The 22,065-nt window shown below is 66.0% G+C and overlaps 1 protein-coding gene across 1 annotated transcript in view; it reads left to right on the forward strand.

Moving 5' to 3' along the window:
- Positions 1–12,897, forward strand: part of LOC104351315 (filamin-C-like) — a gene marked incomplete at its 5' end in the record, with an annotated part of 43,446 nt that extends 30,549 nt beyond the window's left edge. Inside the window, 11 exon segments of the mRNA XM_086481182.1 lie at positions 656–808; positions 916–1,038; positions 2,713–2,955; positions 5,718–5,987; positions 6,877–7,014; positions 7,164–7,279; positions 7,522–7,651; positions 9,253–9,429; positions 11,021–11,239; positions 11,869–12,087; positions 12,710–12,897. Of these exon segments, the coding sequence (XP_086337308.1) occupies positions 656–808; positions 916–1,038; positions 2,713–2,955; positions 5,718–5,987; positions 6,877–7,014; positions 7,164–7,279; positions 7,522–7,651; positions 9,253–9,429; positions 11,021–11,239; positions 11,869–12,087; positions 12,710–12,897 (1,976 nt within the window).
- Between the last annotated feature and the right edge of the window lie 9,168 nt (positions 12,898–22,065).

Genomic DNA, 22,065 nt, shown 5'->3' on the forward strand with positions numbered 1-22,065 from the left:
GGCTGGGGTGGGATGGCAGCCATGGCCGGGATGAGGTGGTGGCCATGGCCATGGCCAGGATGAGATGGTGACCATGGCTGGGATGAGGTGGTGGCCATGGCCATGGCCAGGATGAGATGGTGACCATGGCTGGGATGAGGTGGTGGCCATGGCCATGGCTAGGGTGGGATGGTGGCCACGGCTGGGATGAGGTGGTGGCCATGGCCATGGCTAGGGTGGGATGGTGGCCATGGCTGGGATAAGGTGGTGGCCATGGCCATGGCCAGGATGGGATGGTGACCATGGCTGGGATTAGGTGGTGGCCATGGCCATGGCCAGGATGAGATGGTGACCATGGCTGGGATAAGGTGGTGGCCATGGCCATGGCCAGGATGGGATGGTGGCTGTGGCTATGGTTGGGCTGCAATGGTGACCATGGCCATGACCAAGATGGGATGGTGGCCAAGGCCGTGCCATGGCTGTGGCCAGCATAGGATGGGGTGGTGGCCATGGTGGTGGCTGGGCTGGTGCGGTAGCCATGGTTATAGCCATGATGTGGCCACGGCCAGGATAGGGTGGTGGCCATGGCACCACCATGGCTGGGATGGGATGGTGGCCATGGTGTGACCACGGCCAGGACGGGGACATCTCTGAACATGTCCCCGTGTCTGCCCAGGCTACGGCGGGCTGGGCTTGTCCATCGAGGGTCCCAGCAAGGTGGACATCAACTGTGAGGACGTGGAGGACGGGACCTGCAAGGTCACCTACTGCCCCACCGAGCCCGGCAACTACATCATCAACATCAAGTTCGCTGACAAACACGTCCCAGGTGGGGACGGGGCAGGGGGAGGGGGGACAAGCGGGGTGGTATGGGGGAGCCCGGACCCCTGGGTCCCCTCTTGGTGACCAGGTCCCTGAGGTGGCCGTCACCTGCAGGGAGCCCCTTCACGGTGAAGGTGACGGGCGAGGGGCGCATGAAGGAGAGCATCACGCGCCGGCGGCAGGCCCCCTCCATCGCCACCATCGGCAGCACCTGCGACCTCAACCTCAAGATCCCAGGTAGGGGCTGGCCTTCCTCTTCATCTCCTCTTCCTCCTCCTCCTCCTCCTCCTCCTCCTCCTCCTCCTCCTCCTCCTCCTCCATGGGGCTCAGGGACGGGGACGCGTCTTGGCTGCTCCAGCTCTGATTTCTGCCTCCTTCTTCCTTCTCTCCCCGTCCGTCCGTGCGTCCGCCCCCCGTGTCCGTCCGCGTCTGCCCGTGCGTCCGTCCGCGGGTCCGTCCGTGCGTCCCCCCGGGTGTGCCTCCGCCCACCGGTGCCTCCACCCACGCGTTCATCTGTCCACACGTGTCTGCTCCTGCCTGTGGTCACCCGCATGTCCACCCATCTGCACGTCCATCCCCGTGTCCATCCATCCCTATGTCCACCCCTGCGTCCATCCACGTGTCCACCCCTGTGTCCATCCCTGCATCTCTCCACCCCTGTATCCATCCCCACATCCGTCCCTGTCTCCATCCATGTCTCCATCCATCCATCCCTGCATCATCCCTACTTCCACCCCTGCATCCACCCATCCATGTGTCCGTCCATCCATATGTCTGTCCATCCATGCCTCCATCCATCCCTGTCTCCATCCTCGTCTCCATCCATGTCTCCATCCTTCCATGCCTCCATCCATCCATGCCTCCATCCATCCCTGTCTCCATCCTCGTCTCCATCCATGTCTCCATCCTTCCATGCCTCCATCCATCCATGCCTCCATCCATCCCTGTCTCCATCCTCGTCTCCATCCATGTCTCCATCCTTCCATGCCTCCATCCATCCATGTCTCCATCCATCACTGTCTCCATCCTCGTCTCCATCCATGTCTCCATCCATCCGTGTGTCCGTCCATCCATATGTCTGTCCATCCATGTCTCTATCCCTCCCTGTCTCCATCCTCATCTCCATCCTTGTCTCTACCCATCCATGTCTCCATCCTTCCATGTCTCCATCCTTCCATGTCTCCATCCTTTCACGTCTCCATCCAACCCCACCTCCATCCCTGCATCCACCCATCCCTATCTCCATCCATCCCTGTCTCCACCCCTGTCTCCATCCATCCCTGTCTCCATCCATCCCCGTCTCCATCCTTGTCTCCATCCGTCCCTATCTCCATCCATCCCTATCTCCATCCCCGTCTCCATCCATCCCCGTCTCCATCCATCCCCGTCTCCATCCCTGTCTCCATCCATCCCTGTCTTCATCCATCCCTGTCTCCATTCATGTCTCCATCCTTCCATGTTTCCACCCATCCCCGTCTCCATCCCTGTCTCCATCCATCCCTGTCTCCATCCATCCCTGTCTCCATTCATGTCTCCATCCTTCCATGTCTCCATCCTTCCATGTTTCCATCCATGCCTGTCTCCAACCCTGTCTCCATCCATCCCTGTCTTCATCCATCCCTGTCTCCATCCCCGTCTCCATCCATCCCTGTCTCCATCCATCCCCGTCTCCATCCCTGTCTCCATCCATCCCTGTCTCCATTCATGTCTCCATCCTTCCATGTCTCCATCCTTCCGTGTCTCCACCCAACCCCACCTCCATCCCTGCCTCCACCCATCCCTGTCTCCACCCCCACCCCCACCCACCCTTCCGTGCCCCCAACCCCGCACCCCCTCCCCGTGTCCCCACGCTCCCCCCCCCTCCCCCCCCCCCGTCCCCTCCCCACCACGGCCCGTCCCGGCGGCCGGCAGGCAACTGGTTCCAGATGGTGTCGGCGCAGGAGCGCCTGACGCGCACCTTCACGCGGAGCAGCCACACGTACACGCGCACCGAGCGCACCGAGATCAGCAAGACGCGGGGCGGCGAGACCAAGCGCGAGGTGCGGGTGGAGGAGTCCACCCAGGTCGGCGGGGACCCCTTCCCCAACGTCTTCGGGGGCTTCCTGGCCCGCGAGGGCCTGGGCTCCTTCGGCCCCATCGCCCGCGCCCAGGAGGGTGGGTGTCGGAGCTGGGGGGCGTGCACGGGGGGGCTGGGGGGCGGGGGGGGGGGGTTGCATCGGGGCTGGAGCGTGGGAGTGGGCTTGCACGGGGGCTGCGTGTGTGCAAGGGGGTGTGCCTGAGCGTGGGAGTGGGCTTGCACGGGGGCTGAGCGTGTGCAAGGGGGTGTGCCGGAGCGTGGGAGTGGGCTTGCACGGGGGCTGAGCGTGTGCAAGGGGGTGTGCTGGAGCGTGGGAGTGGGCTTGCACGGGGGCTGTGCATGCAGGGGAGTGCTCTTGCACGAGGGCTGGGCGCGCTTGCAATGGGAGGGTGCTTGCACGGGTGCTGGGTGCACTGGTGCAGGGGAGCACACTCGCACAACAGCCGGATGCATTGGTACGTGGGAGCGTGCTTGCACAGGTGCTGTGTTTGCACGAGGGCCGGACACACTTGCACGTGGGAGTGTGCTTGCACAGGGTCTGCTTGTGCAGGGCAGTGTGGTTGCACGGGGGCTTGGTGCACTGGTGCAGGGGAGTGTGCTTGCACAGGGGCCACGTGTGCTTGCACAGGAATGTGCTTGCACAAGGGCTGGATGGGCGTTTGCACACGGGAGTGGGCTTGCACGGGGCTGCGCGTGCTCACACCAGGGGCCAGCAGGACCCCCCTCCCACGCCAGCCCACGTGTGCCTCGCACACGAGGCCTCGCACAAGGCCAGGACATGCGTCCGTGTCCCAGGAGCTCCGGGTGGGACACACTCACTCGCACGAGGCTGCCTTTGCACACACGTGGCAGCTGGGCACCGGCGGCTGTGCTGACGAGAGGGGTGTGCACCCCTTGCACGGGGATGTGCATGGAGGTGGCAGGGGGGCCAACGCTGGCCCTTCAGGGAATGGTCCCCTTTGCACAAGCGTGCACAAGCAGGTGTTCACGCTCGTGGGGGTGTGCATGCCCTTAGTACAAGCGTGCAAACCCACAGCTGTGCGTGCACACTCGCAAGCACGCGCGCGCCTGCACATGCTCGCGAGCGCGCGCGCGCGCGCGTGTCCTTTGCACGGGGGTGCACAAGCGGGCGGGCACGCCAGCTCACACGTGTGCGCGTGCCCTCAGCGCAAGTGTGCAAACTGACAGGTGTGCGTGCACGCTTGCAAGCGTGGGCGCGCGTGGGCACGCTTGCAGGCACACACAAGCAGGTGTGCACGCTCGTGGGGGCGTGCACGCCCTCAGCACGAGCGTGCAAACGCGCAGGCGGGCGTGCAAGCCTGCCCATGCGTGCCCACGCTTGCGAGTGGACGCGCGTCCTTTGCACAAGGGCGCACGCTCGCGGGGAGATCTGCTCCCCGCGGAGCGGGGGGGGGGGGCGCACACGGGCTCTGGTGGGTCTTGGGGTGGCGGGGGGCTCCCCGGTGGGTGGCGGGGTGACAAGGTGGTGGGGTGGTGGGGTGCTGGGTGCTGGGGTGCCGTGGTTACGTGGTGATGGGGTGCCCTGGTACCGGGGCGCTGGAGCTCTGGGGTGCCCTGGGGTGCCTTGGTGCCAGAGTGCTGGGGTGCTGGGGTGCCCTGGTGCCGGGGTGTCCCGCTGCCGGGGTGCCATGGCTACATGCTGGTGGGGTGTTGGGGTGCCCTGGTGCCAGGGTGTCCCGCTGCCAGGGTGCCATGGCTACATGCTGGTGGGGTGCTGGGGTGCCCCAGTACCAGGGTACCAGGGTGCTGGGGTGCCAGGGTGCCATGGTTCCATGGTTATATGGTGATGGGGTGCTGGGGTGCCAGGGCGACCCGCTGCTGGGGTGCCATGGCTACATGCTGATGGGGTGCTGGGGTGCTGGGGTGCCAGGGTGCCATGGTTATATGGTCATGGGTGCCCTGGTGCTAGGATGCTGGGGCATTGAGGCGCCCTGGTGCCAGGGTGGCATGGTTCCATGGTTATATGGTGATGGGGTGCCCTAGCACCAGGGTGCCCCACTGCCGGGATGCCACGGCTATATGGTGCTGGGGTGCTGGGGTGCTCTGGTGCCAGGGTTCCCCGCTGCTGCGGTGCTATGGTTACATCTGATGGGGTGCTGGGGTGCCCTGGTGCTCGGGTGCCCCACGGCCAGGGTGCCATGGCTATATGGTGCTGGGGTGCCCTGGTGCCAGGGCGACCCGCTGCTGGGGTGCCATGGCTACATGCTGATGGGGTGCTGGGGTGCCAGGTGCTAGGGTGGCCCGCTGCCGGGGTGCCATGGCTACATGCTGATGGGGTGCTGGGGTGCCCCAGTACCAGGGTACCAGGGTGCTGTTGTGCCAGGGCGCCATGGTTCCATGGTTATATGGTGATGGGGTGCCCTGGTGCCAGGGTGCCCCACTGCTGCGGTGCCATGGTTACATGGTGCTGGGGTGCTGGGGTGCCCCACTGCCGGGGTGCCATGGCTATATGGTGATGGGGTGCTGGGGTGCCCTGGTGCCAGGGTGCCATGGCTATATGGTGATGGGGTGCCCTGGTGCCAGGGTGCCCCACTGCTGGGGTGCCATGGTTACATGGTGCTGGGGTGCCCTGGTGCCAGGGTGGCCTGCTGCTGGGGTGCCATGGCTACAAGCTGGTGGGGTGCTGGGGTGCTGTGGTGCCAGGGTGCCCCACTGCTGGGGTGCCATGGCTGTATGGTGCTGGGGTGCTGAGGTGCCCTGGCACCAGGGTACCAGGGTGCCGGGGTTACACGGTGCTGGGGCGCCAGGGTCCCTTGGTGCCAGGGTGCCCCAAGGAGTGACGGGGTGCCCGGGGGGGGGGGGGGGGCTGTCCCCGCAGGCGAGGCGTCGGCGCAGGAGCTGTCGGCGCAGGTGCTGAGCCCCTCGGGGCAGCGGTTCGAGGCGGAGGTGGTGGCGGGGGGCGCGGGGGTGTACAGCGTCCGCTTCGTGCCCCAGGAGATGGGCCCCCACACCGTCAGCGTCAAGTACCGGGGGCAGCACGTGCCCGGCAGCCCCTTCCAGTTCACCGTGGGACCCCTGGGCGAGGGGGGCGCCCACAAGGTGCGGGCGGGGGGCACCGGCCTCCAGCGCGGCGTGGCCGGCGTGCCAGGTACGGGGTGTGGGTGCTATGGGGGGGGGGGGGGGGGGGGCACACACGCGGGTGCAATGGGGGAGGGACAGGGGGTATGGGTGCAACGGGGGGGATTTGGGTGATGTGGGAGGGGGTATGGGTGATGGGGGTGGGGGGACATGGGTGCAGTTGGGGGCCTTTGGGGGGGATATGGGTGCAGGGGGTATGGGTGCTATGGGGGGGGTATGGGTGCAGTTGGGGGCTTTGGGGGCTGGGGGGGATATGGGTGCAGGGAGTATGGGTGCTATGGGTGGGGGGATATGGGTGCAGGGGGTATGGGTGAAGCTGAGGGGGTATGGGGGCTATGGGGGGGGGTATGGGTGCAGTTGGGGGCTTTGGGGGCTGGGGGAGATATGGGTGCAGGGGGTCTGGGTCCAGCTGGAGGAGGGGGATATGGGTGCAGTTGGGAGGCCACGGGTGCAATGGGGGGGTGTATGGGTGTATGGGTGCAATGGCGGGGGGGATGGGGGGTATGAGTGCAATGGGGGGATTTGGGTGATGGGGGGGGTATAGGTGCTATGAGTGGGGGGATATGGGTGCAGTTGGGGGCTGAGTGGGATATGGGTGCAGGGTGGGGGGTATGGGTGCTATCGGGGGGGGATATGGATGCATTTGGGGGGGATATGGGTGCAGGGGGTATGGGTGCTATGGGTAGGGGGGATATGGGTGCAGGGGGTCTGGAGGAGGGGGATATGGGTGCAGGTGGGAGGCCACGGGTGCAATGGGGGGGGGATGATATGGGTGCAGGGCTGCAGGGGCGCAGCAGCTGGGGGTGACGCTGGCCCTGGGCCGCCAGCAGAGGATGGGGGCACCCATGGGTGTCCCTGTGTGTGTGTGTCCCCCCCCTCCCCTCCCCTCCCCTCCCCAGCCGAATTCAGCATCTGGACGCGGGAGGCGGGGGCCGGGGGCCTCTCCATCGCGGTGGAGGGGCCCAGCAAGGCCGAGATCTCCTTCGAGGACCGCAAGGACGGCTCCTGCGGCGTCTCCTACCTCGTCCAGGAGCCCGGTGGGTCTGGGGGAGCCCCCACCCCCCATCCCCAAACCCCTGCAAGGGTCGTGCACGGCCTCGCGCCAGGGCCGGGGGGCGGGGGGGGAGGAAAGGGCCCCTCGTGCGAGGATGTCCCCGTGCGAAGGTGTCCCCGTGTGTCCCCCCAGGTGACTACGAGGTCTCCATCAAGTTCAACGAGGAGCACATCCCCGACAGCCCCTTCGTGGTGCCCGTGGCCTCCCACTCCGACGACGCCCGGCGCCTCACCGTCACCAGCCTCCAGGTACCCCAGGGACACCCGGTGTCACCCCCACCCCCCACCCCGACCCTGACACTCTGCACCCCTGGGCTCCCCACACAGCCCCTGGGTCCCTCCCCGTGTCACCCCTGGGCCACCTTGCGCCCCTGTGGCCCCCTTGGAACCCTCGCTGGTGCCACCCCTGTGCCCCCCACGCTGTCCCCTTGAGCCCCCCCTCCCCGGCTGGCAGGGGGAGGGGTGTGTGTGCCAGCGCCGTGTCCCCGCAGGAGACGGTGACGGTGAACCAGCCGGCGTCCTTCGCGGTGCAGCTGAACGGGGCGCGCGGCGTCATCGACGCCAAGGTGCACACCCCGGCCGGCGTCGTGGAGGAGTGCTACGTGTCCGAGCTGGACAGCGGTGGGACACGGGGACACGGGGACATGGGGACATGGGGACACGGAGACATGGGGACATGGGGATATGGGGCATGGTGTGAGGGGACATGGGGGCACAGGGACGTGGGGCATGGGGACATGGGACACATGGTGTGCGGACGTGGGGTGTGGGGACGTGGGGCATGGGGAGACAGGGACACGGTGTGGGGACATAGGGACACGGTGTGGGGACATGGGGACACAGGGACATGAGGACACGGAGACGTGGGGACACAGGGACATGGAGACATGGGAACATGGGGATATGGGGCATGCTGTGAGGGGACGTGGGGACAGGGGACATGAGGATGTGGGGCATTGAGACACAGGGACACAGGGTGTGGGGACATGGGGACCAGGGACATGGGGACACAGGGACATGAGGACACGGAGACGTGGGGACACAGGGACACGGAGACATGGGAACACGGGGATATCGGCATGGTGTGAGGGGACATGGGGGCAGGGGGCATGGGGCATGGGGTGTGGGGACGTGGGGCATGGGGTGTGGGGATGTGGGGACATGGGGACACAGGGACATGGGGACATATGGACATGGGGTTGGGGGACATGGGGCTTGGGGACACAGGGACATGGGGACATGGGGATATGGGGCACAGTGTGAGGAGACATGGGGGCACAGCGACATGGGGACGTGGGGATGTGGGGCATGGGGACACAGGGACACATGGTGTGGGGACGTGGGGCACAGGGTGTGGGGACATGGGGTGTGCGGACGTGGGGCATGGGGAGACAGGGACATGGGGTGTGGGGACATGGGGACACAGGGACATGGGGCGTGGGGACAATGGGGCCATGGGGACACAGGAACATATGGACATGGGGTTGGGGGACATGGGGTGTGGGGACACAGTGACATGGGGACATGGGGATATGGGGCATGGTGTAAGGGGACATGGGGACAGTGGGCATGGGGTGTGGGGACATGGGGCGCGGGGCATAGGGACACAGGGACACATAGCATGGGGACGTGGGGCATAGGGTGCGGGGACATGGGGTGTGGGGACATGGGGACACAGGGCATGGGGACACAGGACATGGGGTGTGGGGCCATGGGGACAATGGGGCCATGGGGACACAGGACATGGGGTCATGGGTCATGGGGACACAGGGACATGGGGACATGGGAATATGGGGCATGGTGTGAGGAGACATGGGGGCACAGCGACATGGGGCATGGGGACACGGGGACATGGGGCATGGGGTGTGGGGATCTGGGGATGTAGGACATGGGGATGTGGGGCATGGGGACACAGGGACACATGGTGTGGGGATGTGGGGCATAGGGTGTGGGGACATGGGGTGTGGGGACATGGGGCATGGGGAGACAGGGACACAGGGTGCGGGGACACGGGGCGAGGGGACATGGGGTGTGGGGACACAGGGACACGGGGTTTGCGGACACGGAGCGTGGTGACACAGGAGATGTAGGGACACGGGGACGTGGGGGTGTGGGGACATGGGCGCAGGGACACAGTGACGTGGGCACGGGGCACGCAAGGACACAGGGGACGCGGGGACACAGGGACACGGGGCCGTGCGGTGACGTGGTGGCCCCCGCAGACAAGTACGCCATCGGGTTCCTGCCGCGGGAGAACGGGGTGCACTCCATCGACCTGCGCTTCAACGGGCGCCACGTGCCCGGCAGCCCCTTCAACATCCGGGTGGGCGAGCAGAGCCAGGCCGGGGACCCCGGGCTCGTCACCGCCTACGGCCCCGGCCTCGAGGGCGGCCTCACAGGTGACACTGCTCATGGGGGACCTGCCCGGGGCTGGGAGGGGTGGTGGTGGGGACGTGGCCATGGTCAATACCACGGCTGTGGGAAGGTGGTGGTGGGGACGTGGCCATGGGGGGGTGGCAGCACTGGGGACGCTGCCATGGGGATGTGGCCGTGCCCATGGGGTGGTGGAACTGGGGACATGGCCATGGGGATGTAGCTCTGGGGTGGTGGCACTGAGGACGTGGCCATGCCCATGGGGTGGTGAAACTAGGGACATGGCCATGGGGATGTAGCTCTGGGGTGGTGGCACCAAGGACGTGGCCATGCCCATGGGGTGGCAGCACTGGGGACATGGCCATGGGGACGTGGCCATTCCCATGGAGTGGTGGAACTGGGGATATGGCCATGGGGGTGTAGCTGTGGGGTGGTGGCACCAAGGACGTGGCCATGCCCATGGGGTGGCGGCACCAAGGACGTGGCCATGCCCATGGGGTGGCAGCACTGGGGACATGGCCATGGGGACGTGGCCATGCCCATGAGGTGGTGGCAATGGGGACATGGCCATGAGGATGTAGCTGTGGGGTGGTGGCACTGAGGACGTGGCCATGCCCATGGGGTGGTGGAACTAGGGACATGGCCATGGGGATGTAGCTCTGGGGTGGTGGCACTGAGGACGTGGCCATGCCCATGGAGTGGTGGCAATGGGGACATGGCCATGGGGACGTGGCCATGCCCATGAGGTGGTGGCAATGGGGACATGGCCATGGGGATGTAGCTCTGGGGTGGTGGCACCAAGGACGTGGCCATGCCCATGGGGTGGCAGCACTGGGGACAGAGCCATAGAGACGTGGCCATGCCCATGAGGTGGTGGCAATGGGGACATGGCCATGGGGATGTAGCTCTGGGGTGGTGGTGCTGAGGACGTGGCCATGCCCATGGGGTGGTGGAACTAGGGACATGGCCATGGGGATGTAGCTCTGGGGTGGTGGCACCAAGGACGTGGCCATGCCCATGGGGTGGCAGCACTGGGGACATGGCCATGGGGACGTGGCCATGCCCATGAGGTGGTGGCAATGGGGACATGGCCATGAGGATGTAGCTGTGGGGTGGTGGCACTGAGGACGTGGCCATGCCCATGGGGTGGTGGAACTAGGGACATGGCCATGGGGATGTAGCTCTGGGGTGGTGGCACTGAGGACGTGGCCATGCCCATGGAGTGGTGGCAATGGGGACATGGCCATGGGGATGTAGCTCTGGGGTGGTGGCACTGAGGACATGGCTGTGCCCATGTGGTGGTGGCAATGGTGACATGGCCATGAGGATGTAGCTGTGGGGTGGTGGCACTGAGGACGTGGCCATGCCCATGGGGTGGCAGCACTGGGGACACGGCCATGGGGACGTGGCCACCACCACGGGGGGACATGGCCACGATATGGGGCCACGACTCAAGGTTGGTGACAGTGGGGACGTGGCCATGGGGTGGTGGCAATGGTGCCACAGCCATGACATGGGCCCACGGCTCGGGCTAGCGGCAATGGGGACGTGGCCACGGGTGGTGGCAGTGGGGACACGTCCGTGGCGCGGTGCCAGCGCCTGACCGGCCTGGCGCAGGCGTGTGCTCCGAGTTCCTGGTGAAGACGGCCAACGCCGGGGCGGGCGCGCTGGCTGTCACCATCGACGGCCCCTCCAAGGTGAAGCTGGACTGCGTGGAGTGCGCCGAGGGCCACCGCGTCACCTACACCCCCATGGCCCCCGGCAACTACCTCATCTCCATCAAGTACGGCGGCCCCCACCACATCGTCGGCAGCCCCTTCAAGGCCAAGGTCACCGGTACGGACTGGGAGGGGACTGGGACAGGTCCTGGGGGGGGGGGTCCCTGTGGTGGCGGTGGGGTGACAAGGGGTCTCCAGGGTGGTGGGATAGGGGGATCCCCGAGGTGGGGTGACAAGGGGTCAATGGAGTGGCGGTGTTGGAGAGTCCCAGGGGTGACATGGCGGACGACCCCCAGGGTGACATGATGGAGGACGCCCAAGGTGACACGCTGGAGGGTCCCCAGGGTGACATGACTGGGGGTCCCCAGGGTGCTGTGACAGGGGGTCCCCAGGGTGACACGACTGGGGGTCCCCAGGGTGCTGTGACAGGGGGTCCCCAGGGTGACGTGAGTGGATCCCCAAGGTGACACAACTGGGGGTCCCCAGGGCAGTGTAATGGGGGTCCCCAGGGTGACGTGACAGAGGGTCCCCAGGGTGACATGATGGGGGCGTCCCTGAGGTGACACGATGGAGGGCTCCCAGGGTGACACGCTGGGGACCACCAGGGTGGTGTGATGGGGATCTGTGGCGGGGGGAAGGGGTGCGGCAGTGTGGTGGGTTCCCCGGAGGGGGTCCCCAGAGCAGTGTCACCAGGTAGGGGTGTCCTCGTGGTGGGGGGTGGTGCTGACGGCGTCCCCACGCCCCCAGGCCCGCGTCTGTCGGGGGGACACAGCCTGCACGAGACGTCGACGGTGCTGGTGGAGACGGTGACGCGAGGGGGGTCGGCGGCAGCACGGGGGCCCCCAGCCTTCGGGGGGCTCCCCAAGTTCTCCTCGGACGCGGGGAAGGTGGTGGCGCGGGGGCCGGGGCTGGCCACCGCCTTCCTCGGCCAGAAGAACCACTTCACCGTTGACTGCAGCAAGGCTGGTGAGTGGGGGGCGTCCCGGGGGGGGGTCCTGGGGGGCTTGGGAGGGGAGGGGATGGGTCAGCAGGGGCATCTCATGGGGTCCTGTGGGGGTTCCAGGGGTCTTGGAGGGGTCCTGGGGAGTCTTTGGAGGTTCTTGGAAGGGAGGTGATGGGTCAGCAGGGGAGTCTTGAGGGGCCCTGGGGGGTCCTGGGGGGGTCTTGAGGGGTCCTGGGAGAGGAGGTGATGGATCATCAGGGAGGGCTCAGGGGGTCCTGGGGCTCTCGAGGGGTCCCGGGAGGGGAGGTGATGGGTCAGCAGGGGCATTGCATGGGGTCCTGGAGGGTTCCAGGGGTTGTGGGAGGTCCTGGGGGTTCTTGGGGGGGTCCTTGGAGAGGAGGTGACGGGTCAACAGGGGGGTCTCAGGGGGTTCAGGGGGGGGTTCTGGGAAGCCTGGGAGGGGAGGTTAAGGGTCATTTGGGGGGTCTGGGGGGAGACGTGATGGGTCATTGGGAGGGAGGGTCTGGTGAGGGACATGATGCCTCAGAGAAGGGGCTCGGGGCGGTGTCTGGGGGTCCAGGGTGGGGTCTGTGGTTTCGAGGACAGAGTGAGGACTCATCGCTGTTCTCCCCCCCCCCCCCCCAGGCACCAACATGCTGATGGTGGGGGTCCACGGTCCCAAGACCCCCTGCGAGGAGGTCTACGTCAAGCACGTGGGCAACCGGGTCTACAACGTCACCTACACGGTCAAGGAGAAGGGGGACTACGTCCTCATCCTCCGCTGGGGGGATGACAACGTCCCCGGCAGCCCCTACCGCGTCACCGTCCCTTGACACCCACCCCCCTGGCACCCACCACCAGTGATGGGGAGGTGGCAGGACCTGGGGGGTCCCAAAGGGGTCCTGGACCCACCAATAAAGCACTGGGAGACTCAGGGTGCTGTGATCACTGTGGGGAGGTTGAATGGGGGGGGATGTGAGTTGGGGGGGTCCATGGAGGGGTCCTGGGGGGGTCCTGGGTAGGATATTGGGATCTGCTGGGGGTCTTGGGGGGTCCAGGGCAGAACATTGTGGTCCTGGGGGTTGGGTCTGGGACAGGTCCTGGAATGGGATGGGTGGTCAGGGGCAGGACTCCAGGGTCTAGGGGGGGTCCTGGGGGGTCCAGGGGGGGCTGGGGCAGGACACTAGGGTCCTGGGGGAGGGGGGGTTCCATGGCAGAACATTGGGGTGCAGGTGAGGTCCTGGGTAGAATACTGGGGTGCGCTGGGGCTCCAGGGAGTACAGGGGGGTCCACAGAGGACAGGGAGCCCGCAGAGGACGAGGGGTCCACGGAGGATTGGGGAGCGCATGGAGGCCCCGTGTCCCCCCCGTATCCGGGGACCTGCTCTTGCTGGTCCCCGCCGGCAGCTCCAGCGGGGGGCTCCTGGCCAAGGGCTGCCCATGGCTGCCCAGCTGGTCCCCGGCATCGTTCGAGATGAAACTGGGTTCAGTGTGTGATCAGAGGGACCCTGCTGGGTTGCAGCTTGTGCCCGTGGCCTCTGGTCCTGGCACCGGGCAGCACTGGGACGAGCCCGGGTCCGTCCTCTTGGCCCCGTCCCTGCAGGGGTTGGTGTCCATGGACGAGATGATCCCCCTGGGCCGTCTCCTCTCCCGGCCGAACAGCCCCAGCCCCCTCAGCCGAGGGTCCCCTCCCTCCCCCTGCTGCCCTCGCTCCTCCTCGCGCAGCCCAGGGCACCCCTGGGCACACCTCGGCTGGTGGCCGGCTTGGTGCCCACCCGGCCACCCCCAGCCACCCCCACGCCCCGTTCTGTGCGTGCCAGCGGTGCTCGATGGCAGCCCGTCCCCGCTGGGGTCGGGCACCGAGCGGGTCTCACAGCCCAGCCGCAGGGTGAACCACGACGCCACGGAGAGAGAAAACATTTAATGGAATTCCTGTGGCCGTGGGGCTGGAGGGGAGCGCTGCCGGAGCCGTCGCAGCAGTGCGGGACTCCGGGAGGGAGCAGGGGGAGCCCAGAGAGGCTCCCCGAGAGCGTGGCGTCCCTGGGTGCCAGCGGAGTCCTCAGGGACGGTCAATCCGTGCTCCATGACCCCGAGGTCTCATCCTGCGGAGGAGGAGAGAGAAGACCCCGCTGCACCCCGGCCCCTCCAGCGGGACCCGCGGGCAGCACCCCCTCCTCGGCCAGTGGGCAGGGCTGCCCAGTGCGGGCAGGGGCAGGGCAGGGGTGAGGGTCTGGGGCAGGATCTGGGGTCTCCCCCAGCACTCACGTAATTTCTAGGGTCACCCTGCACCTCCGCACTCTTTTAGGTGCCTCCGAGAGAGAAGCTGCCGGGGGAGGAGACGGTGTGAGCGGCCGGCAGCCCCCGGCACAGCCCCCTGCGGGTCAGGGCTGCCGTGGGGTGTCGGCCGTGTGCAGGGCGATGGGTGCTGGGGCCACTCACCACCTCTCTGCTCCTTCGGCCTCCCGCTCTCCGGCTCCATCAGGACCGTCTCGTTGTGCAGGTCCTGCACCAGTTCCTTTGCCTTCACCCAATGCCCCGACAGAAGTGTCTGCAGGAACCCCAGGGGCTGGGTGAGACGGGAGCAGCTCCCGGCCCACGCCACAGCCCCCCACGCCCCCCACACCCCACGCGTAGTGCACTGCGGTGCAGTGTGGTGCGGTGCAGCGGTCACCCACCGCGAGGCATTGCCACAGCACATGGAGACACAACACGCTATCCAAGATCAGCTGCAGGCAGTTCATGACCCAGCGGTTCATGGCGCTGTGTTCGCTGTGACCGCCAGGGAACTGTCTGCTCCCACGGGCCGGACGCCCCCTTTATATAGCCCGGCAGGCAGAGCCCCCTTTGTGACATCTTGGGGCAGGCAACGCCCCTTTTGAGACACCGTTGTCAGGCAGAACGCCCTTTGTGACACCCGGCAGCCCCCCATGCCCTTCTCCGGCTGGTCCGGGCAGATGCGAGGGGCTCAGGAGGGGCTGGGACATCCCCTGGGATTCAGGGGATGCAGCTGCTGGAAGCCCACGGTCTGCAGGACGGGGGTCCCGGGAGGTGCTTCGGAGGGGAGGGAGAAGGAGGAGGAGGAGGAGAACCCCCGGAGCTGGCCCTCCAGCCACCCGCACCACTGGCCGGAGCTCTTGGAAGGAAAGAGGATCCCCTCGACGCTGAGCCCAGGTCCTGGCCAAGCCCAGCCCGGGTCCCCTCCCCGCGGAGCTGTGGCCTTCACAGACCCCCCCCCGCCACTCTCTCCCCGGGCCGTCTGACGGCCTGGCGATCCATCCCACCAGGCGCTGCCGCCCCGCTCTCCTTCCTCTCCGCTCGCCTTTCGGCCCCCGGGGACGGCTCCTGCGCCTCCACGGCTTCCTTCGCGAGGCATGTCCAGCCCTCGGGGCTCCGCTGCCCGGCAGGACCTGCTCCCAAGGGACTGGGTCGACCAGGCTCCTGAACTGGCCACACTCTGCCCTCTGGATGTGCGAGGTGGCAGTTGTGCTGACTCCCCTCCTTACTTCTCTGAGAACCCAAAGCTCTATCGTCTCGGGATCGCTGTGCCCAAGACGGCCTCCAGCCATCACGTTGCCCACAAGTCACAGGATCACAGAGTGTCAGGGTTGGGAGGGACCTCGAAAGATCACCCAGTCCAACCCCCTGCCAGAGCAGGACCACCCAGAGCAGGTCACACAGGAACGTGTCCAGGCGGGGCTGGAATGTCTCCAGAGAAGGAGACCCCACCACCTCTCTGGGCAGCCTGTGCCAGGGCTCTGTCACCCTCCCAGGGAAAAAGTTTTTCCTGATGTTCATGTGGAACCTCCCGTGCTCCAGCTTGCACCCGTTGCCCCTGGTCCTGTCACTGGCCGTCACCGAGCAGAGCCCGGCTCCATCCTCCTGACACTCGCCCTTCACGTATTTATAGCCATTGAGGAGGTCACCCCTCAGTCTCCTCTTCTCCAGGCTCAAGAGCCCCAGCTCCCTCAGCCTTTCATCCTGAGGGAGATGTTCCACCCCCTTCATCCCCTTTGGGGCTCTGCGCTGGACTCTCCCCAGCAGTTCCCCGTCCTTCTGGAACTGAGGGGCCCAGACCTGGACACACTGTTCCAGATGGGGTCTCACCAGGGCAGAGCAGAGGTGGGGGGAGAACCTCTCCCGACCTACTGAGCACCCCCTTCTCATACCCCCCCGGATGCCACTGGCCTTCTTGGCCACGAGGGCACGTTGGTGGCTCATGGTCATCCTGATGTCCACCGGGACCCCCAGGTCCCTTTCCCCTACGCTGCTCTCCAACAGCTCTGTCCCCAGCCTGTGCTGGGACACGGGGCTCCGCTGCCCGTCAGGACCCCCCCCTCCGCCCGCCGCCGGCCCGGCCCCGCCGCCGCCCCGAGGGCCGCAGGGACCCGCTGCAGCCGCCGCTCCGGCCGCAGCGGCTGAGGGGAGCCGGGCGGGGCGGAGCTCCCGCGGCCACGCCCCCGGCGGCAGAGCCCGCGCTGCGGCGGGGCCGGTCCTTCGTCCCCGGCCGCTCGGCGCCATCTTGGGCGAGCGGCGGGCGCGGGCGGCGGGGCCGGGGCCGGTGGCGGGCCGGGGCGAGCGGGGCCGTGCTCGGCTCTGCAGCCTCCTGCCGAGGGGCCCGGTGCGGCCCCGCTGCCTTAGCGGGCGAGGGCAGCCGTGAGCGGGCAGGAGCCGCCCTGGCAGCACGTACGGGAAGCCCCGACCCCGAAGGAGATGCCGAGGGCTCGCCGGGGGGGAGCCTCGGCGAAGGGGCAGCGAGGCCGCCGTGGATCGGCCCGGCCCGGCCCGGCCCGGCAGGGAATGCCGTGAAGTTCGGCGCCTGCCGGGTGCTGAGGGGCGGACGGTGGCTGAGAGGGTGCCAGGGCTCGTTAGGAACTCGATTAGAAACTTGTTGCTCACAATGGCGCTGTGCTGGGGCAGGAATGAGCCAGCAAGGCAGAAGGGGGGCGGAATGAAGGCAGAGGGTGAGGCTCCCGGGGGCGACTGCAAGGGATGGGCTCTCGAGCTGCCTTTTCCTCTGTTCTCGAGCTGCCGTTTCGTCTGATTTTGCCAGTTGGAATCGCAGAACAGTTTGGGTTGGAAGGCACCTCGAAGACCACCCAGTCCCACCCCCCTGCCACGGGCAGGGACGCCTTCCACTAGAGCAGGTTTCTGCTCCTTGAGCGCTGCCAGGGAGGGGGCAGCCACAGTTTCTCTGGGCAGCCTGTGCCAGGGCCTCACCAGCCTCACAGGGAAGAAGTTCTTCCCAAGATCTCATCTCAATCTCCCCTCTTTCAGTTTGAAACTCTCACCTCTCAGCCCATCACTCCCCTCCCTGATCCAGAGTCCCTCCCCACCTCTCCTGTACCCCCCCTTTCAGCACTGAAGGCCGCTCTAAGGTCTCCCCGGAGCCTTCTCTTCTCCAGGTTCAACACCCCCAACTCTGGAATATGGCCCCATGTGGGAGACCAGACCTCTTTCATCCTGTAGGACTGACATCGGCAGTCGAAGCAACCCGTAAGGCTTGGCGGTGAACTCGAAAGCATCACTCCTCTGTCCTTTGCAGAGACAAAGCACTGGGAACGCGGGGCCCTTGGTGCAAGCGGAGCTCCTCACCACCACCACCACTGCTGTTGCCTGGGCTTGGCACTTGCTCAACTTCATGAGGTTCCTGCTGGGCCATTTCTCCCACCCACCCAGGTCCCCAGGTGCCAGCACACCCATGGGGGTACCAGCCACCCCCAACCCCCCGTGCTGTAGGTGCCAGCGGTGCTTGATGCCAGCTGGTCCCTGCTGGGGTCGGGCACTGAGGGTCTCACAGCCCAGCCGCAGGGTGAACCACACCACCGGGGAGAGAGAAGATGTTTAATAATTGTGTATGACTACACATCCAGGTTCTAATCTAATGGGTTCCATTTCCACGTCCCACTACTCCATGTCGTCGTCCAGTGTGGACGCGGGCGTGTGGCAGCAGCATCTCCAGCAGGACGTCATGGAGCGCCACAGCCGGGCACAGCCCTTCCGCAGACGCTGGCCTGCCCTGCGCAGCCCCCGGGACCCCTGGCCACGCTTAGGCCTGTGCTTGGCCGCGAACAGGGCTGTGGCTCTGGGGCTGGAGCGGGACGCTGCTGGCTCCGCTGTCGCTGCAATGCAGGGACCCGGGAGGGACTTGGGGGAGCCCAGGGAAGCGGAGATGCACTCTGGTGAAGTGAAGGAGGAGTGGATAGAGTGCATGGCGTCCAGCGACTTCGCTGTTGTCAGGGGCTGGTCACTTCCTGCTGCATGACTCCGAGGTCTCATCCTGCGGAGGAGGAGAGAGAAGACCCCGCTGCACCCCGGCCCCTCCAGCGGGACCCGCGGGCAGCACCCCCTCCTCGGCCAGTGGGCAGGGCTGCCCAGTGCGGGCAGGGGCAGGGCAGGGGTGAGGGTCTGGGGCAGGATCTGGGGTCTCCCCCAGCACTCACGTAATTTCTAGGGTCACCCTGCACCTCCGCACTCTTTTAGGTGCCTCCGAGAGAGAAGCTGCCGGGGGAGGAGACGGTGTGAGCGGCCGGCAGCCCCCGGCACAGCCCCCTGCGGGTCAGGGCTGCCGTGGGGTGTCGGCCGTGTGCAGGGCGATGGGTGCTGGGGCCACTCACCACCTCTCTGCTCCTTCGGCCTCCTGCTCTTCTGCCTCATCAGGACCACCTTGTTGTGCAGGTCCTGCACCAGTTTCTTTGCCTTCACCCAATGCCCCGACAGAAGTGTCTGCAGGAACCCCAGGGGCTGGGTGAGACGGGAGCAGCTCCCGGCCCACGCCACAGCCCCCCACGCCCTCCACACCCCACGCGTAGTGCACTGCGGTGCAGTGTGGTGCGGTGCAGCGGTCACCTACCGAGAGCCAGTCCCATGACACGATGAGAAACAACGCGACACCCAGCACTAGCATCACGTAGGCAGTGACCCAGCAGTTCATGGCGCTGTGTTCGCTGTGACCGCCAGGGAACTGTCTGCTCCCACGGGCCGGACGCCCCCTTTATATAGCCCGGCAGGCAGAGCCCCCTTTGTGACATCTTGGGGCAGGCAACGCCCCTTTTGAGACACCGTTGTCAGGCAGAACGCCCTTTGTGACACCCGGCAGCCCCCCATGCCCTTCTCCGGCTGGTCCGGGCAGATGCGAGGGGCTCAGGAGGGGCTGGGACATCCCCTGGGATTCAGGGGATGCAGCTGCTGGAAGCCCACGGTCTGCAGGACGGGGGTCCCGGGAGGTGCTTCGGAGGGGAGGGAGAAGGAGGAGGAGGAGGAGAACCCCCGGAGCTGGCCCTCCAGCCACCCGCACCACTGGCCGGAGCTCTTGGAAGGAAAGAGGATCCCCTCGACGCTGAGCCCAGGTCCTGGCCAAGCCCAGCCCGGGTCCCCTCCCCGCGGAGCTGTGGCCTTCACAGACCCCCCCCCGCCGCTCTCTCCCCGGGCCGTCTGACGGCCTGGCGATCCATCCCACCAGGCGCTGCCGCCCCGCTCTCCTTCCTCTCCGCTCGCCTTTCGGCCCCCGGGGACGGCTCCTGCGCCTCCACGGCTTCCTTCGCGAGGCATGTCCAGCCCTCGGGGCTCCGCTGCCCGGCAGGACCTGCTCCCAAGGGACTGGGTCGACCAGGCTCCTGAACTGGCCACACTCTGCCCTCTGGATGTGCGAGGTGGCAGTTGTGCTGACTCCCCTCCTTACTTCTCTGGGAACCCAAAGCTCTATCGTCTCGGGATCGCTGTGCCCAAGACGGCCTCCAGCCATCACGTTGCCCACAAGTCACAGGATCACAGAGTGTCAGGGTTGGGAGGGACCTCGAAAGATCACCCAGTCCAACCCCCTGCCAGAGCAGGACCACCCAGAGCAGGTCACACAGGTACGTGTCCAGGCGGGGTTGGAATGTCTCCAGAGAAGGAGACCCCACCACCTCTCTGGGCAGCCTGTGCCAGGGCTCTGTCACCCTCCCAGGGAAAAAGTTTTTCCTGATGTTCATGTGGCACCTCCCGTGCTCCAGCTTGCACCCGTTGCCCCTGGTCCTGTCAGTGGCTGTCACCGAGCAGAGCCCGGCTCCATCCTCCTGACACTCACCCTTCACGTATTTATAGCCATTGAGGAGGTCACCCCTCAGTCTCCTCTTCTCCAAGCTCAAGAGCCCCAGCTCCCTCAGCCTTTCATCCTGAGGGAGATGTTCCACCCCCTTCATCCCCTTTGGGGCTCTGCGCTGGACTCTCCCCAGCAGTTCCCCGTCCTTCTGGAACTGAGGGGCCCAGACCTGGACACACTGTTCCAGATGGGGTCTCACCAGGGCAGAGCAGAGGTGGGGGGAGAACCTCTCCCGACCTACTGAGCACCCCCTTCTCATACCCCCCCGGATGCCACTGGCCTTCTTGGCCACGAGGGCACATTGGTGGCTCATGGTCATCCTGATGTCCACCGGGACCCCCAGGTCCCTTTCCCCTACGCTGCTCTCCAACAGCTCAGTCCCCAGCCTGTGCTGGGACGCGGGGTTGTTCTTTCCCAGATGCAAGACTCAACACTTGCCCTTGTTGTAGTTGATGAAATGTCTCCCCGCCCGGCTCTCCAGCCTGCCCAGGTCTCGCTGAAGGGCTGCTGTCACGGGTCGAGGCTGGGCCGGCCACTCACAAGTGACAGACGCTCTCCCTGAACCCCTCTGCCCTCCCAAAAGGGAAAAGGAGAGAGAACAAGGGAGAGAGACTTTACGGTTTGGAAAAGAAAACTGAAACAGCTTTAATGGAACAGTATCAATAAAAGAAAAGATAAGAATAAGGAAATAATGAAATAAATGCAATATGTACAAATAGATACAAACCCAACACCAAACCCAACTCCCCCCACCCCGATGACGACCCGTCCCCCCCACGCTGCAGGGCTGGCACTGGGGCAGTCCCAGGCCGGACTGGGCAGCCGATGGAACCGGGTGCAGGAGCTGGACTCAGGCCCTGGATTCAGGGACGCACGGGGCGGCATCGACGACAGAAGGACAGACAGAGCCCTCCTCAGGTGTCGCCACCGAAGAAGAGAGATGGACCCTGGTGACCCCTCAGCTTTGCACTGACCGTGCCGTCCGTGGGGTGGAACACTCGGTGGGTCAGGTTTGGGTCACCAGTCCGGTTCGCTTCTCCCTGCAGGGGCGGCCTTTTTCGGGCTGGGGACCCTTTTCCCTCCCGGCACCCCAACACGGGGTACAAGACTCAGCAGTGGCCTCGGTCGCTCCAAGAACAAGCCAGGGCCTCTGTGCATCCCATCCCTTGGTACGAACTATAACCATCAGGCCTTGTCACTGCTGGGAGCAGTCGCTGGCTGGAAGAACATGCTGCTGTTTCCGAAAATGCCGTTAGTTCGAGCCTCAGCTACAGGCCGGGTCCTTCAGGCTACGCCATGGGCAAGGGCTTTCAGCAACATCCCCTCTCCCTTGAATCCCTGTCATCACGACAGGAAGCTGGAAAGGCGACAGCAGGGGATGAAAGGGGGGCGTTTCCTTCTGAAGTCCCCAAGGTCTCGAGACATGACGTCCCTTTACCTCTGCAGCGACAACCCGTGTGTTTACAAGCACACGGACGGACCCAGCCGCAAACGCAGCGATGCGTGTAGACGTGAACACCGCCCCGTTCATCTGGCAGCCTGTGCCAAAACCCCGGGTGCCCCGGAAGGTTGCGAGCCAAACCCGAAGCCCCGCTGCAGTCGTGTCCTCTGCGCAGCCGCCGCAGGAGCCGCTGCTTCGGTCTTTCATTTGGTCTCCCCTTTCTCGGCCGTCGAGCTCCCTGGTTGCCAGCACAGCCTTTCTGTCACCAGGTGGAGACAGCAGCCCAGTCTGTGGTCAGCCCCAGAGCCACCTCTCCAGTGCCACGCTGGAGCAGAGCAGCTGCCTAGGAGTAGGGTTTGCGGGGAGGTGTGAAACCCACCAAAGCGACCGCGGCCGCCTGGAAAGGATGACGGTGTGGAGGGATGGGTGTAACCAGCTGTGGACGGCTGCTGAGAGGGCTGGGCGGTGAGGCGGGGGTTCA

Source organism: Leptosomus discolor, unplaced genomic scaffold (assembly GCF_034619465.1).
Source record: "Leptosomus discolor isolate bLepDis1 unplaced genomic scaffold, bLepDis1.hap2 HAP2_SCAFFOLD_157, whole genome shotgun sequence".
In the NCBI taxonomy this organism is placed as follows: domain Eukaryota; kingdom Metazoa; phylum Chordata; class Aves; order Leptosomiformes; family Leptosomidae; genus Leptosomus; species Leptosomus discolor.